Raw genomic sequence first — 15,369 nt, 5'->3', positions numbered from 1 at the left:
TACTGTGCATCACCTCACATGTTTAGAACAACACATGAACATCTCATGTTAAAGCTGTAAAATAGTAAAATATTAAAATTTCACTGAAGCTGTGTTTTCACTTTGTAAATTGAGTCATAATGTAAAGTCCATACCTTGAGAAGATGCAGTTTTCCTCCTGAACTTCTTGTACAAATTAAAAAATGTTTTGTAAATAAGAAGCACTGCCTTTCCCCTTCTTTCTTCAAAGATAATGATCCCAGACGAACTTTACTAAGTTTTCCCCTCTCGACTGAAGGGACTTGAATAAGGGAACCTGATAATAACAGGGCAAAATTTACTGTACTAAGTAATTTTTAGTAGGCAGTGTTTAACGTGTTAATGCATCAAATATTATGATATTATTAATGCAACTTTTCATCCTAGTGCATATCAATATTCATCAGCAGCTATTTTAAGCAGAAGTCAATCATCTTTTTTGCACTTTTTTGCACAAAGTTCACTTTGTTTTTTATAATAAATAGACTCAAGCAAGTGCAGTCTAGACTAATACTTACATACATGGCAGGATTTGATCTTGGGAAAATTCTTAGCAAGTTAAACACACTAACAGTACACTGATCAGAAAATTAAGCTAAACAGCAAACTGCACTTTGACAGCTGCTAGACTTGCAAAAGATACATTACTTACAAGCCAGAGAGACAGAGGAGGAATTGAACAGGTTTTGAAGGAAGAGAGAGAGAGAGAGAGAGAGTGTGTGTGTGTGTGTGTGTGTGTGCGTGCCTCTGTGTGTGTGTGTGCCTGTGTGCAAGAGAGATGGAAATGAAGCACATTTTTTCTTATCTTATACTGCATAATTTTCAGTGCCCCACAGCTCATCTAAAATGTGTTACCAGTAAAACACTTCTGAACTAAATTGAACCTGGTTACATAAGTCTGAATTTTATGCTCTGCAGAACTCCAGACTGGGGACAGCTTTGCTTCTCTGCCTTTTCATATCTCAAAACCAGTCTCTGACCAACTTTTCCAGATTGATATCACCATGTGTATCGCTTCCAAATTTGGATCTGCAGTTAAATTTGGTGGTGAAGTGCAATTCCTCTATATATCGAAGTGAAAGATTTTATGATACAACTTGCTGTTACCAGACAGGGCAGCCAAGAGACCTCCTAATCACATTCCCACACATCTATCCTTACTATAACCCTTACACTGGCTCTCATCTTACTCGACATTAGCTAGCTAATAGAGCTAAACCAGCAGGAAACTAACGCTACAAAGAAGTAGCTGACTTAGCTCCCTGATGTGCTTCACTGCAAGGTCAAAAAAGCACCAGTGACGATGCAAAGGAAGTAAGAGCAGCAGAATAAGCATGAGGGGATGGATATTGGCCTGCCACTTTCAAAGGCAACAAGATATTGGACTAGCATTGCTCTATCAAAGTTCAAACTAGAGCAGTGTCTTGACACAATGCAAGGCTGAACAAATTATCCATGAAATAATAGATTAGTAATTCTTACTTTACATGATCAAAAGAATTATGTTGTTCAAAGTTCATGCACACTATCATAAACTAACAGAGAAACTAAAGCAACTGAGAAAGATACTGTTTCTCTACATTCTTCTACACTTAGCTCTCACTATATATTTAATTACCCTGAAGTTATTAATATATTTGAAACATACACTGTCTGGCATAGCAAAATATACACCAGTAAATCTGCAACAGAACAGTGTTCTTTGACAGCCAATTCACGTTTAAACTAAACGTGTACAGCGTAATTTGTGACACTGCAACAAAACAGTGGAGTAAAGTTACACTCTAGAAATCTGCAAAGGTCTGGAACATTTTTTTAGGTTCACTTAAATTCCGACCTGGACAAAACAACCTATCTCCTTCAACTGTGAAAGACAGGAAGGAGATAATTCCCATATGTCAAAATGGTGACTTTTCCACGTAACACCCGCTGCCTCCTACGTCCCAGCACAAGGCCAAGGAGTGTGTACAAAACAATTCCCAAGCAACTTCCCATCACAAAATCCTCAGTGTCATTTTTCTCCTGAAATTTCCTCTACACATTTAGGGTAACAATATCGAACCTGTACATTTCATTTCTGTTTTGATTCTGAGAATGAGAGCATCTATAAATACGATACACTTGCAGATACAGCTTTACAGGTAGCTTTTATTTAATTTTTTAATGTTCATTAGAATGCTTTCAGGAATACCATATACTGTACTGCTAAAATGGGCTGAGTGTTAAATGGTGTTCTTGTATGGAGCTGAAATGTTATCATTTAACAAGGTAAATCAAAATAAACTAGATTATTTCAATGCAGAAAAAAGAAATGCATTCTCTCTCTTTGATAATATTTAAAGAGAGAAACACATCTGCTGTATGTGCTGCATGGCTGACATCAAGCAAGGGCCTCATGCATTCACATCAAGCTTTTGTGATTAATGAAACTGCATTCTACTAGAGATTTCCTCTTAAGGAAAAAAATGGTCGCAACTGGCCAATGTACAGTTGCAATGAGCAAGTGAGGCTAATTTTAGAACATTTGTTAATAGTATAGTTTGGATGATCAGTGTAAACTCAGGAATTTTTACCCAGCTACAGACTTCCAGTAATCCAGCACTGCCAGAATAGTCACTCTATTAGCTTTTGTTCAATCCAAGAAATAGAAAACATTGTATTTTAAAAATTAATAATAACTTTTTAGCCTACATTGACAGCCTGGTTTACAAATTCAGTTTGGCTATGACCATTCTGGACATCTTAATTTTACTGTAAGAAAGGTCAAACACTGGAACAGGTTGCTCATTCAGAGAGGCTGTGGAGTCTCCACCCTTGGAAACAACTAAAATGTGACTGGACATGTACAGAGCAACCCGCTCCAGTTGATGCTGCTTTGAGCAGGTGAGATTTGACTAGATAATTTCCAGGAGTCCCTTCCAATTTCAACTATTCCATGATTTTGCAATTGTGATATATTTATCATTAGACGTAAATTCATGACAGCTGATGGCAGGAACATCAGAGTGTTTGGAGGCATCTAAAAGACCTCAAGATGTCCAGTTGTCTGTGTGTCAGCCAGTGCTGGATTGCAGATTAAGACTCCCTATGTTTCATTTAGAATCTTAAAGAAAATGTTCCTTAAATTCTCCCATGACTTATAGCGTGCCTGATCTGAGCAAAAGACAGAGAAAAGCAGACCCCAAGAAATTTGAAGGGGAATCCACAATCTACATTGCAAAGCACTGTCAGAGATAGTTCCTATGGACTCAACTTGTATGGCTCAACAGAATCAATCTCTTCTTAGAAAAGTAAAGTACATAACATACAGCAAAGTTGTAACTAACCTTCACAGAAAAAGCCTGAACAAAGGTAAAGGCACCTCTCTTCTTTTTTTTAAGCTGAAAAGAGGTTTCCTGTACCCACCTACACTCATCAACCCAAAGAATAGGAGACTAATCGAAATTAAGAGGAGATGGACATCACTGTCAAAGTAACCCCACCATCAGATGTGAAAGGAAAATGGGCTCTGTATTAGTTCATTAGCTCTATTCAGATTTCTGCACTTACACAAAATCATATAAAGTGAATGTTCCAAAAAATAAACTGTGATACAGCCTTCTGTAACATACAGTCTTGTCCACCATCTTTTGCATGCCCAGAAATAAATCTGAATTTCATTTACTTTAACTATGAGTTTGACCTGGGTCTAACACTTCAACCATAATCTTTTTCAGACTGATTCCCACAGAAAAAAAAAAGAACTATTTACTGATGAAACACTGGCTACACAGACAAAATAATACCAATCAGTCTTAAGGGGAAAAAAATCCAACAAATATATGAATACCAAGTATCGTAATCATCTTGAAAAAAAAATTCTAAAATATAATTAAATTGCATGGTACAAGTCAATCTAGGATAATCACAGCCCTATAAGTTTTTGGCTGTGGATGCAACACAACAGCTTTGTATTTTTCCCCAAGCCATATTCGTAACTCTTCCAACACCTCAGTTATATTGAATGCATGTATTTAATGAAGAATCAAGTAATTTAATAGCGACTCTTGTACAAACAACATAGTTTCATAGTTCGGCCATATGACTACAGAAACACCACAGAATGGATTTCAAAAGTATACAAAGCCTATTAATTGTCAGCTGTGTATATGGCTCTACTAAATACCAAATGTTCTGTTGAGGCCATCTAGGAAAGATCTCATGAAGGGATGCACCTAAATTACATTTCTAACCTTTCCTAGATGTATTTAATGCTTTTTGGACACAAAGAAGTGTTTACTCAGTCAAAAATGGGAACAACTGACAGCTCTTTTCTTTCCTAGCAATCACTTTATCACTGACAAAGCTTCAAGTCTCTCCTGCACTTTTGCCCAAATGTTGGTATCGGCTGGGACTGCCATGTTAACTGGCCAGGCAGCCCTGGTCTCTGTGGAGCTGAAGATCACAGTCCCGGCAGAATGTACATTACTGTCCCATGGGTGCTTTATCATTCCTATGCTGCTGTTTTTCATGGTTCCTGAAGAAAACAGCACAGAAGTAGGGTTCAACTACAGCCCCAAATTAGTTGTTGTCAGGGCATTTTGTGACTTATCCTCCACAGATCATGAGTAGCTATGCCCAGTGCCCAGTGACAGCAGCATGAACTCTGACGGTTTTCATGCAATTTTTTCATGATTGTACAGACAGCTTTAGAGAAGAATGTCTTACCTTGGCGTATGAAAGTCTGGCTGGTATCTAGTAATATATCACAGCCTTCTACTATTGTTCTTTCTATGGCTAGATTCTTCCGGATGTTTTCTGTGTCACTCACTTCATCATGCATCACCCTGTTAGACACAATGTAAAACACACGTCAAATTCCCTGAAATATATCATGCACCTGTTGAGTCTATTTTCACTTGCACTTACACAGTGTGGACACAGAAGGTAGCTGATGTCCTTTGCCACCCGCTACAGAACAGATGTACACATGGGAGTACATGATCACTCCAGAGAAAGATTTTTGCCTTTTTTCCTTCCCTTTCAAATCATTCTTGCAATCATTTAATTTTTTCAGCAGTGGAACCAGATTTGCCAGACTTGGTTTTAGACTATTCCTAAACAAATCTGATAAACGCCACCAAGTTAAAAACCCTTCTCCGCTGATAGAACAGTACTTCTTGATCCTTAATAGACTAGGCTGCCACAAACCTGGAAATGTTTCCTAGCATTTAGTATTGGTTAATCTACACTGTAGAGATCCTGTCCTTGACTTTTGGTTCCACGCTGTTCTGCTTCAGTTTACATCTAAATGTACCATTCACTTCCCTTGCTTCCTTCTAACAACCACAACCTTGATGGCTCACCACTTAACTTTCTTTCACATTTTTTTCATATGCATGGAGAAATACATATTTTTCCAAGGCTGAAAGCAAGCCAGAAGTTTATATGGTGTTGTGATCTGTAATATTTTCCTAAACTGGGACCAGACTGCACTATCTGAAAGCTTCTCCCTCAGAACTACATTAAAGGGATGGAAATGAGTCACAAAGTTTTATATTTATGGTCTATACTGCCTGCCTTATGAGCAGAGAAGGATCAATCAGTCCCAGTCTCCAATTCTGAACATTCAGTGATGAATTAGTTGGATCAGCAATGAACTCTGACTTATGAGATGAAGCCAAGTCAAAGCTGATTGATCTGCTTGTGCACATAACCCTGACCAGGGGAATCATCTGTTTTGCTTGAGTGGAAAGGAGACATTACTTCTTTCTGCTTCAGATGGCCTCAGAACAAGACAGAACTGGCTGAACACTGCAGGAGCCAAACAGTCATTTCTGTAAAAGACACTGCCTGCCCAGCTCTTTAAGAAGTTAGAGCCTGAAGAGGTGGCACAACATGACCTGACGCAGAAAGCTGCCTCTGCTAAAGATACAGCAGGACAAAAAGGAAAAAAAGAATCAGATCCAAATTAACGGGTAGTTTGCACAAGGTAGCAACTTTGTCTTAACAGAAAAAGAAAACTGAGCATTCAGGAGCATGTAATTATCAAAAGCTATAAAGAAATCCCTCTTTTACAACTAAATATTCTCCAAGGACATCTTTGGTGAATACTCCAGATACTCAAGATTTATATCCTGCAGTTCATGCAGCATTCCTTTGTTCACAGCAGAAAACTGTTTCCCAGAGATAGCAGTCAAAGGCTGACGGGGGGGAACAGCTGAGAATGGTCTGGGACTTCAGGGAACAGACTCATTTTGCAGGTTTCTACAGGGAGCACTGGTTCCTGTTTATCTCGCATTATTTGAAGCATATGTGGAAATCAGTTATTTCATGACAAAAATGTATATTTGTGAATAAACCTATATATTTCTCTATGTAAAGAAAAGTGCTTTGCTCATAACCCAGGGATAGGTGGTTCCTATAGCAACTCCTGTTCTCCCCTACCCAAAATACAAGCAGATACTTGTAGATTTATGTTAGCCAAAAAACACCAAGAGCCAAAATATTAAGTTGGGGTATTTTGTGTTTGTTTGGTTTTTTTTTTTTCCCATTATCTTTTTTGTTTGTTTGTTTTGGTTTTGATCCTTTATTTTAAAGATTTTTTTTTAAAAAAAAAAAAAAGGCAAACCAAAATAAAGAAAATAGATTTTTATTTTCAAAGTCTTTGATTCAAGATTATCAAACATACGGTAGAAAAATCTTACCTTGAAAGTTCTTCTAGTTTAGATTTAGCAAATTCAAGGCTTTTTCGCTCAACATGTTCATGTGGTGTGTGAGCCAAAAGTTCATGAAGTGTTATAATATATCTAGGAATCTTAAAACAAAATAGGTATAAAATCAGTAAACCCTTTAAGGAATAATTCCAGTACAGCTTTTTGTTAAATATTAGCCATTACCTTGGTCAGAAAAGTTTTGCAAACAGTCTTTTTTAAATGAATATCCACAGCTAAATGATTATACATATATTCTCAATATAACTACTGCCAAAAATACTGAACTTTTGGGTGATAGAGATTGCATATGCATATGTATATTTTCAGACTGAGGAAGCACAGAACCCATTTATTACATTTTAAGGAAAAGATTACATCAAAGGCAGCCACAAAGATGACATTAAATTCATTGTTTCATGCTGCTAACCAAAGTACCAATGGAGAAAACTTTTAGAACTCACTGGGAGATCCATCGATACCTTTCCTCAACTTTAATCAGCTCTGTGCATCTAAATTTCTTGTAACTTTGAAAATGCTAACTGATCTGTTTGCATTTAGATAAAATTCACATTGTACTAATGAACACTGAAGAATAAGCAGTATTTGACTATTACAGGCCACAGGGTAGCACAAGGACCCTGACCCATTTATTATTACTTAAAGCAGTTTCAGGGCTTTTACATGGAAGCAAGTATTACTGCACTATAACTTTACAGAATAGAAGTTATTTAGGAAGGGGAAACATTACTTCTTATTACGCTAAAGTGAAAAATCAGCAGTGACAATTCTCCATCACATATGAATAGGACCCTCTCTCTCCCTTCCAAGACCCCATGACCTTGTTTCAGCTCAACCAAAAAATCCAAAAACTTTATTACATACAAGCCCAAAGCTAAAAAATATATTGTTACAGGTGCTAATGGCCCATTGGGCTAATATGAATAACTAGCACTAATACAAGTGTCACTGACATCCCCCCCCCTTTCCCCTTTTTTTTTTTTTTGCCAGTAACTGAATGAACTGAGGGGGTTCACTATTCTCTTCATAAATAAAATGTTGTGAAATGTAAAAGTCACAGTGTTTCACAGACCTTTTAAAATAGATGTATATAATTAATCCAGGCAGATCAAGACAAAATATCACAAGGATAATAAAGTTTTCAAAACTTTTACAATATATTTTTCCTTTCCTAAAGACCAGGTGACTGGAGAACAAAGCGGGAGAAAAGTTTCAAAATGCATTCCTAGTAAAATACTTGTGGCTGCTCTAACTCCCTACACCTATCCTTCTCTGGACTGCTTCATAATCCTGAGCAGGCAGAAGTCGTGTAATTGTTTCTCAGCTTTTTTTTTTTTTTCTTTTGGTGCTAGTCCTCATCCCACATTCCCCTTCAGCACACATAAGATTCCAAACAGAGATAGAACAGTATAGCTGGAGAAATGATCTCTACAAAGTTTCAGTATAATAACAAAATAAAAACTAAATAATAACAAAATAAAAACTAAATTAATTTGCACGGGAGTATTTTTAGTTAAGCAAGAAGAATCTTCAATTAGTCATAATGTCAGTATCATAGTATGAATCAACCAAACATTAAGAACAAATAAGTCACAAAAAATACATAGATACTACCTGAAACATGGGGTAAGTAAGGAAAGTTTCCAGCATTCGCCCCTCACATGCTGGGTTGGCTTCATACTGCTTCAAGAGTTTGTCAAAATCTCTGTTTTGCTTACAGTTTGCCAGTACTTGCAGACTATACTGATGATTCCGAACAAATTCTTGATATATGTTCAGCATTGGCAGCAGAATGTCAAATAAGTCAGCTAGAAAAAGTCAAGAAATGCTTTTTTTTCCAGCTATCCATCTCTCAAAATATATTTTTAAAGAAACTATTATGTTCTATGGAAGGGAATTACTATAATCATTTCTGTTTCAAATAAACTGAAATTTTAGAAACATTAAACTCAGTTCTTTTCACCTGCCAAAACATGGTTGTTCTGATTAGTTAATAATCAGTCAATACCACCAAAAATTCAGGGGCCTGTGTCTAATCATTGCTTAGGGCAGAGGCATTCTCATACACAGACTGCAAGACAGTCATTACTGCCCACATGGGACTCCCACTCCATCAGATCTCGTGGCGTTAGTTCTGGAAACGTGTTCCATTCAAAAAGGACTTAAAAAAAAAAAAAAAGACCTCACTGCAATTTCAAAGATAAATATGAAAATTCTACCCCTAGAGAAAAATAAACTAGCTTACCTAGTATTAAGGTAGGCCAATTAGCTATTCTTGCTTTTAAGCCTTGGTGAAATATCTCATGAAGAAACATGATTGTTTCACTGAAAAACAAGAATTTAAAAGACAATTCAGGTTTTATTTTCTGATTGAGAATTCACGGAGAAACATTTTCCCTGTTATTACTGTATTTTGCACTTTGCTAGAAAAAACAGAAGATATTATTATGGAAGTAAATGCTTCCTTTTATCACATTGTTTAAAATTTTTAGTGTAGTATCTCTACAAAATATACAGTAAATATATAGTATTTGGTGTAGAAAGCATATTCTATTTAATTCTTTTAAACAAAAGCATCTATTAAATAACATGTTCCCATTTGATGAATGTTTTCCAAGAATATGTTTGACAATGCATTGATTAGTTTAAGAGGATCAGTAAAATGCAGAAAACTTCAAACCCGTGGTAATCATCCACATTTTTGCTTGCTGCTGCTTAAGATTTGAAACTTAAAACTTTTCTATAACATGAACCTTAATAATGTACTTTAGCTCATGAGGTCAGCAGAGGTAGGGATCATCCCAGTTGTAAGATAAAGAGATCATGATGAGTTATCAAAGGGAAACCCATCTCATAGCTAAAGGAACATGTTCAATTTCTCAGAAGTTTGGAGCAGACTTGGATGCAACCCCCGTCCTGTATCAAATTTTAGATGCCTGCTGGCTTATTTGTACATACTCATTATGATAGTGCTTGGATGCTTAATGCAAAGAACAATTCTTTTTCATAGGATATGAAAAGGCAAGTGAAAGGGAAGGAGGCTCCTTAGGCAGAACAACAGAAAATAGAAGATTTGACGTACTCATCCTCAGGCTCTTATCTGTATCATATGAGGCCACTATGTCTAATTTTGCTCTTAAGAGAAAAGGAAACAGGAAAAGTGACAGAAAATTATGACAACTGCCACAGGAGGCATGATTTGTCCTCTCCTTCCTCTAGCAGAGGAAGAAATAGAATGCAAGGAGGCAAAGAGGTCTAGATGGTTTCATACAACATCACCAACAGCACCTTGCCCTTTACTCCTGGAAACATGGTCTACCCCAGCAACATTACTTACATCAGAGTAAAAAAGGTGCCAGACCTCACTACTGTAAACTAAAGCAGAATGGGAAGAAGCGGTCAGCAAAACTTCCAGAAAGCAAACAAAAAAACCCCATACCTGTTGAGGAAAATGCTACTAACATCGTCGTGACTGATAGGTGGCTTCTTTGAACTTGCAGCCATCCTTAAAGGCCGCAGAAAACAGTTCACAAGAACATAAAGTTGATGCACATATTCAGATTCAGCCTCCACCATGTTAAAAACTATCTGATTCCTTTTTCTCATACTTTCTGCATGGGGAGAGCAAATATAATCTTGGACAATAGTCTTCCATTTTCTTCTACATAACCAGCCCCGCATAAAGCTCTGGACCTAAAAATGGACCAAGTAGAAAGGAAGAATGTGAAAAAACCTTACACAACTTATCATAAACCTTTCATTGTAGAAATAAACCTTTAAATGAAATACCTGTTTAAAAAAAAAAAAAAAAAAAAAGTTGGTTGCCCTTATTAATTTATAATTGCTCCTGTATTATATTTACTTTTAGATTTCTGTTTGTTAATGAAATTTCCACAATCACTTGGTCATATTTGTTGCCAGAAAACAGGCTGAAAAAATACCACATACATATCAAAGTACCTTTTACTGCAAGCTCAAATGTTGTACCTCTTCTTATCAGCACAGCTGTGCTACACACAGTGCAGGTTTATTAACTGCTTCTACTTCCCCTTATACATTTCTCTTACACCCCCAAAATTATTGTGCAATACCTCCAGGTAAGACATTTCAAGACAGACTTGATATCACTAGTGACATAAATCCAAAATAGTTGTTAAGTCAGTTTGCTTTCTGTTTTGAATAGATACCACTTAGCACGTGTATTTAAAGCTAAGCATCAATATACTGCTCAGTATCAGACAGCTAGGCCAGCAATAGTAGTATGCAGAAAAGGCAGATTTTTAAAAAGTATCTCTATGTCATGGAAAAATATACTTAGGCATAATAACCATTGAAGTTACAAGTGGATTAAAGATTAAAGATTACAGAAAAGATCTGCATCTGGTCACAGAAAATTTCAGTATGTCTTTGCCCTGATCTTGATGTGAGGATCATTCATCTTGAAAGAGAAATGCAAAATCTCACTGGTAGCAGTATACTCTGAATAAACAACTTTTTAAAAAAAGGCCCAGTTGTCAAACACTCAAGATACAGAATGCAGTGAATTAGATACAGAATCAGAGCTCTCCTTGTACTAAAAGAAACACTTTCGGTTTCTATTACAATGTATAATCAACATGAAAAGGAAAATTCACACAAGGGTACCAACTCAGTGCTGACTCAGACTGTGTGATCCAGAAAAAATCAGAAACTAAGTCCACATACCATAAAGGATATTATGCAATTTAAGACACTGAACACTATGAGAATAAGGGTGACACATACGGGACCACAATTTCAAGCATGAATTCCATCCATGCTCATGTATGAGGATTTGTGGGAGTCAGTGACGGGCACAGTTCTGGAGGCTGGTTATATCCAGCTTTAAGCAATATTACCAAAAAACTGCACATGTAAATGCCATATGGATTGAGAGAATTCTGTCCCTGGTATTAAAAACACCGGCAATTGTATCATGGAAAAATCACCATCAAACAGACTGGCTGACAACCTAGACCAAGACTGCTCTCTATATTTTCAGTATTTGTATTCCAGCTGCAGTGACAGAATATAAGTCATTCTCTTATAACTTTGTAGGTGTGGAGTATAACTTTATAAGTATGTAGTTTAAAGTCGCTATACATTTGATTCCCATAGGACATAGTCCATGACTTAATTTCAGTCTTTACAAGCAGTTGAATGCAATGTGCAAGCTTCTTTAAGAAACTGAACAGATACCTTGCAAGTAAAAATGAATACTTAAGTATCAAATACACCATGGAATAAATGCAGCACTGAAACATTGGCAGCTGAGGTTTAAGCAGTGGCAGGGCAAAAGGAATCTTCCTATTTGACTGTACTTAATGATAACTAATAAAGACAAAACTAGACAGATTAAAATACAGAATTACACCCCCCCATTCCACCTTTCTCCTCTTAAGCACAAAGACTGCATGTTTACCTTTTTAATTTTTTTGATATCTGGATCTTCGTCTTCCTGGTTGCCTTGATAAGGTCGCATTCTTTCTTTAGTTTTATTGAGAGCTATAATCTGACAAAAGCAATCATTCATTAAATGCTTTCACAAGTTAATGAAATTTTCAGTTACAGAAGTAACAGAAAAATATTTTCCCCTTCTTCAAGCCTGTTAAAGCTGCACAGAATGACGAGTACGTATTTGGTCACAGGGACATGAACACTGTTCTCTGAAAACCAGCAAGGCTGTTAATCCAGATGGAGGAAGAACCAGAAGAGAGCTGGTTGTCCTCTCAAAATCAAGTGTGCCTTTTAGAATTTACCAGCTCAGGACTGCAACAAAATTTTTTTTAACATTCAGAGCACTCTGGAATAGTTCTCAACCAAACACAACATGTTGAGGATCAAACTCCTTGTGTGAAGACAGGTAGGAAATAATGCAATCAATGGCACTCACACTGCAAAGCAATGTGTCAATTTAAAGTCCCTGATAAAGAAGTAATCCAACCAGTTTAACAGTCCCTAAGATTTCAAAAAAAAAACATTTAGCCATGGGTTCATAGGGGGACTATTACATATTAACCTTACTGGGTTCCATTATTTTAACAAATATTACAGAAATATTGAATATTATTGCAATGCACACAGCAAAATGTTATAATCCAATTATTAGCTTGATGGATCTGCCCCATACCTCAGATTTAAGCCTTTCAATTTCTGTGTCTTGATCTTCAAGCTGATGTCGAAGCTGATTGGCCGCAATCTTCTCAGTCTCTACAATCTGGACAAGATGAATGTACTTCTGCATTAACACCTCCCTTTCAATCAGAATATCTGAATAACTAAAAGGGAAACCATTTATGTTAGTAAAAATAGCCAAATATTGTCTTCCATACCCCCTTATGAGAAACTGACAGAATATACATTGTACCAATGACAAGAAACCTGCAAAACCATGTTTGTTTGGCTTCATATATAATTAATAGCTTGATTATTAACGATCCAAACTTAAACAGTGTTCAATACCCTTTTTAGACACAGGCTCTAACAGTACCCAGTTTCCCAGCATCCAGTTACCAAGAGCAAGATAACTGCACTGATCTTCTTATGAGCTTCTAATTCTCATGCTAAGCTTAAGAATTCTATTAATTTTATTTAAAGGGCTGCTTGTTTTTCATCCTTTGGGAGGACTTGGGAGGAGAATCTGGCACTTCATCAGAACTATTTCTAATTCTCTCCACCTATCAGATCTCTTTACAGAAGAATTCCCATCATAACTGTTATTTTAGTTTGCTAACACCTATTTTATTTTTTAGGCCAGTTTGAGATTACTTAAATAAATGCATTTATTCAAATTAGTAACAGGAACTATGATATCAGTCTTTCTTTTAGCTCTTGGGTGGCAAACTGCTGTTGATTTGTATTTTCCTGAAAAGGGACAGTATCTGTAGTGCAATTAGATGTCACAGAGCAGTTACAAGCATCATGACAAGCATCACACTAGAAGTACTGTTCTAAACTTCAGGTAAAGGAGAAATCTTTTTTTTTTTTCCTATGCAACACCTTCATTAGACTGTTCTTTCACGTGATTCAGTCTCTCTTACATAGATAATTTAAAAGTGCAGAAAATGCACAGTCCTATGACATGCTTGTTTGCTGGCCTTGATTCAGCAAAATCTACAGACACACACTGATTGTCTACCTAGGTTTCAGGAAGTTTGTTCCTCTGAGAGTTAAACAATTACACAAGATAAAGACAAAACTGCATAAAGGACAGCAGAACAAAGCCCTAAATCTTTGACAAGAGATCTCTTACTATTTTATGATCTATCATTGAAAATGCTGGCTATCATACCTTCTCCCACTGTCAGATTAGCACAGGACTTGGCAGAAAGAATTTTTGGATTGCAAACCTTTTCCTTTTAAATTTCTTTCTACTTATTACAGCACTCATAAAAATGAACATTTGTTATTAAATACCGGGAGGCTTTAAAAAATGTAATAATGTGCATCCTCTCCAGTTAATCTTTTTATGTATACATATTTGCTGCCATTTCAATCAGTACTAGTGCAGTTATATGCTGGAGGGGGCCAATATTGAGTACAGATACTAAATTCAACACCTAACCTAGATTTAAAATAATTAGAATGAGTTCCCACAGCTATCATAAAGCAAAAGGTTTTTTTCTTTTTTAATAGATTATTAAAAATAAATAAATGAATTTAATTCTATTTCATTTATTCTTATATTTTAACTACTGCAATAGTAAACAATAAATGGGGGGGGGGGGGGGAAGGTCAGGGCACCTTCGCCAGCAAGTAAAACAACATACCTTAAAAAAACTGCCACAGAGCAATCTATATATCTTAACTGTGCATAAATAGTAATAACATATGAGGTTTGGTTCTTTAAAATCACTCAATAATAATCTTTTTTGCTTTGTAAGAATCCTGTTTTTTCAGAAACCATAGCACTTAATCTCTTTGCACTCTAAAAAGCATTTGCATGTGATAAAAAGTATCCGAGTTAGAAACACAGTTAGCACTAGTTGTTTTACAACGATGAGAGACATTACAAAGATAAAAACATATGTAACACATGTAAGAAATGCATTTCTTAGTAACTGCAGCATGCCTCGACTTACATTTAATACAAAGAGTAGTCTTTTCTACCTAAAACCAGATCCAGAGAGGTGATATTCTCTGAAAAATCTCTGGACCTTTTCTTCTATTCATCCTTCTTAAAATTCTTAAACTTTCACTGTCAAATGTTTCCAATACAGAATTTGACAGATTTGGCTGTGCTTTTGTTCAAGACTGAGGGAAATGGTAGGACACGGAATCACAAAAGCTAAACAGCAGCTGCAGTCAGAGCTGACGTAAGACTCAAGCTACTATTATATACATTTTTCTTCCACTTTATTTTTATTTTTCTCCTTTAGGGGAAGAAACTTCATGCAGACTTTTCAGCTTCTTTAAATGCATTAAGCCAGACTTCCACAGTCTTGCTTTACTAGGGAACAAAAACTTTGTAGAAAGGGAAGATTGAAAAGTTTTTGCTCTTTTAAGATTTACTTAAGAGTATTTTGCCTAGTTAGTGGCTTTGGCTGTCTAAAATGTCAGTCTCAGCCTGGAAACCAAACAACATTTCCTTCACTCCCATAATTAGCAGTATGAAGAGGAG

At 36.2% G+C, this 15,369-nt stretch overlaps 1 protein-coding gene across 4 annotated transcripts in view; it reads right to left on the bottom strand.

The window, feature by feature from the left end:
- RASGRF2 (Ras protein specific guanine nucleotide releasing factor 2) overlaps positions 1–15,369 on the bottom strand; it is a 131,189-nt gene that overhangs the window by 68,775 nt on the left and 47,045 nt on the right. For all 4 annotated transcript variants that reach the window (XM_074931232.1, XM_074931230.1, XM_074931233.1 and 1 more), the window contains exons 3-10: positions 12,880–13,027; positions 12,172–12,261; positions 10,171–10,424; positions 8,977–9,056; positions 8,346–8,539; positions 6,705–6,814; positions 4,726–4,844; positions 135–295 (exon numbers count right to left, since the gene is read on the bottom strand). In XM_074931232.1, coding sequence (XP_074787333.1) covers positions 135–295; positions 4,726–4,844; positions 6,705–6,814; positions 8,346–8,539; positions 8,977–9,056; positions 10,171–10,424; positions 12,172–12,261; positions 12,880–13,027 — 1,156 coding nt within the window. The remainder of the gene's footprint in view (positions 1–134; positions 296–4,725; positions 4,845–6,704; positions 6,815–8,345; positions 8,540–8,976; positions 9,057–10,170; positions 10,425–12,171; positions 12,262–12,879; positions 13,028–15,369) is intronic.

This window comes from Athene noctua, chromosome Z (genome assembly GCF_965140245.1).
Source record: "Athene noctua chromosome Z, bAthNoc1.hap1.1, whole genome shotgun sequence".
Taxonomy (NCBI): Eukaryota; Metazoa; Chordata; class Aves; order Strigiformes; family Strigidae; genus Athene; species Athene noctua.
The sequence above is the reverse complement of the archived record's forward strand: the minus strand, read 5'-3'. Positions and strand labels throughout refer to the sequence as shown.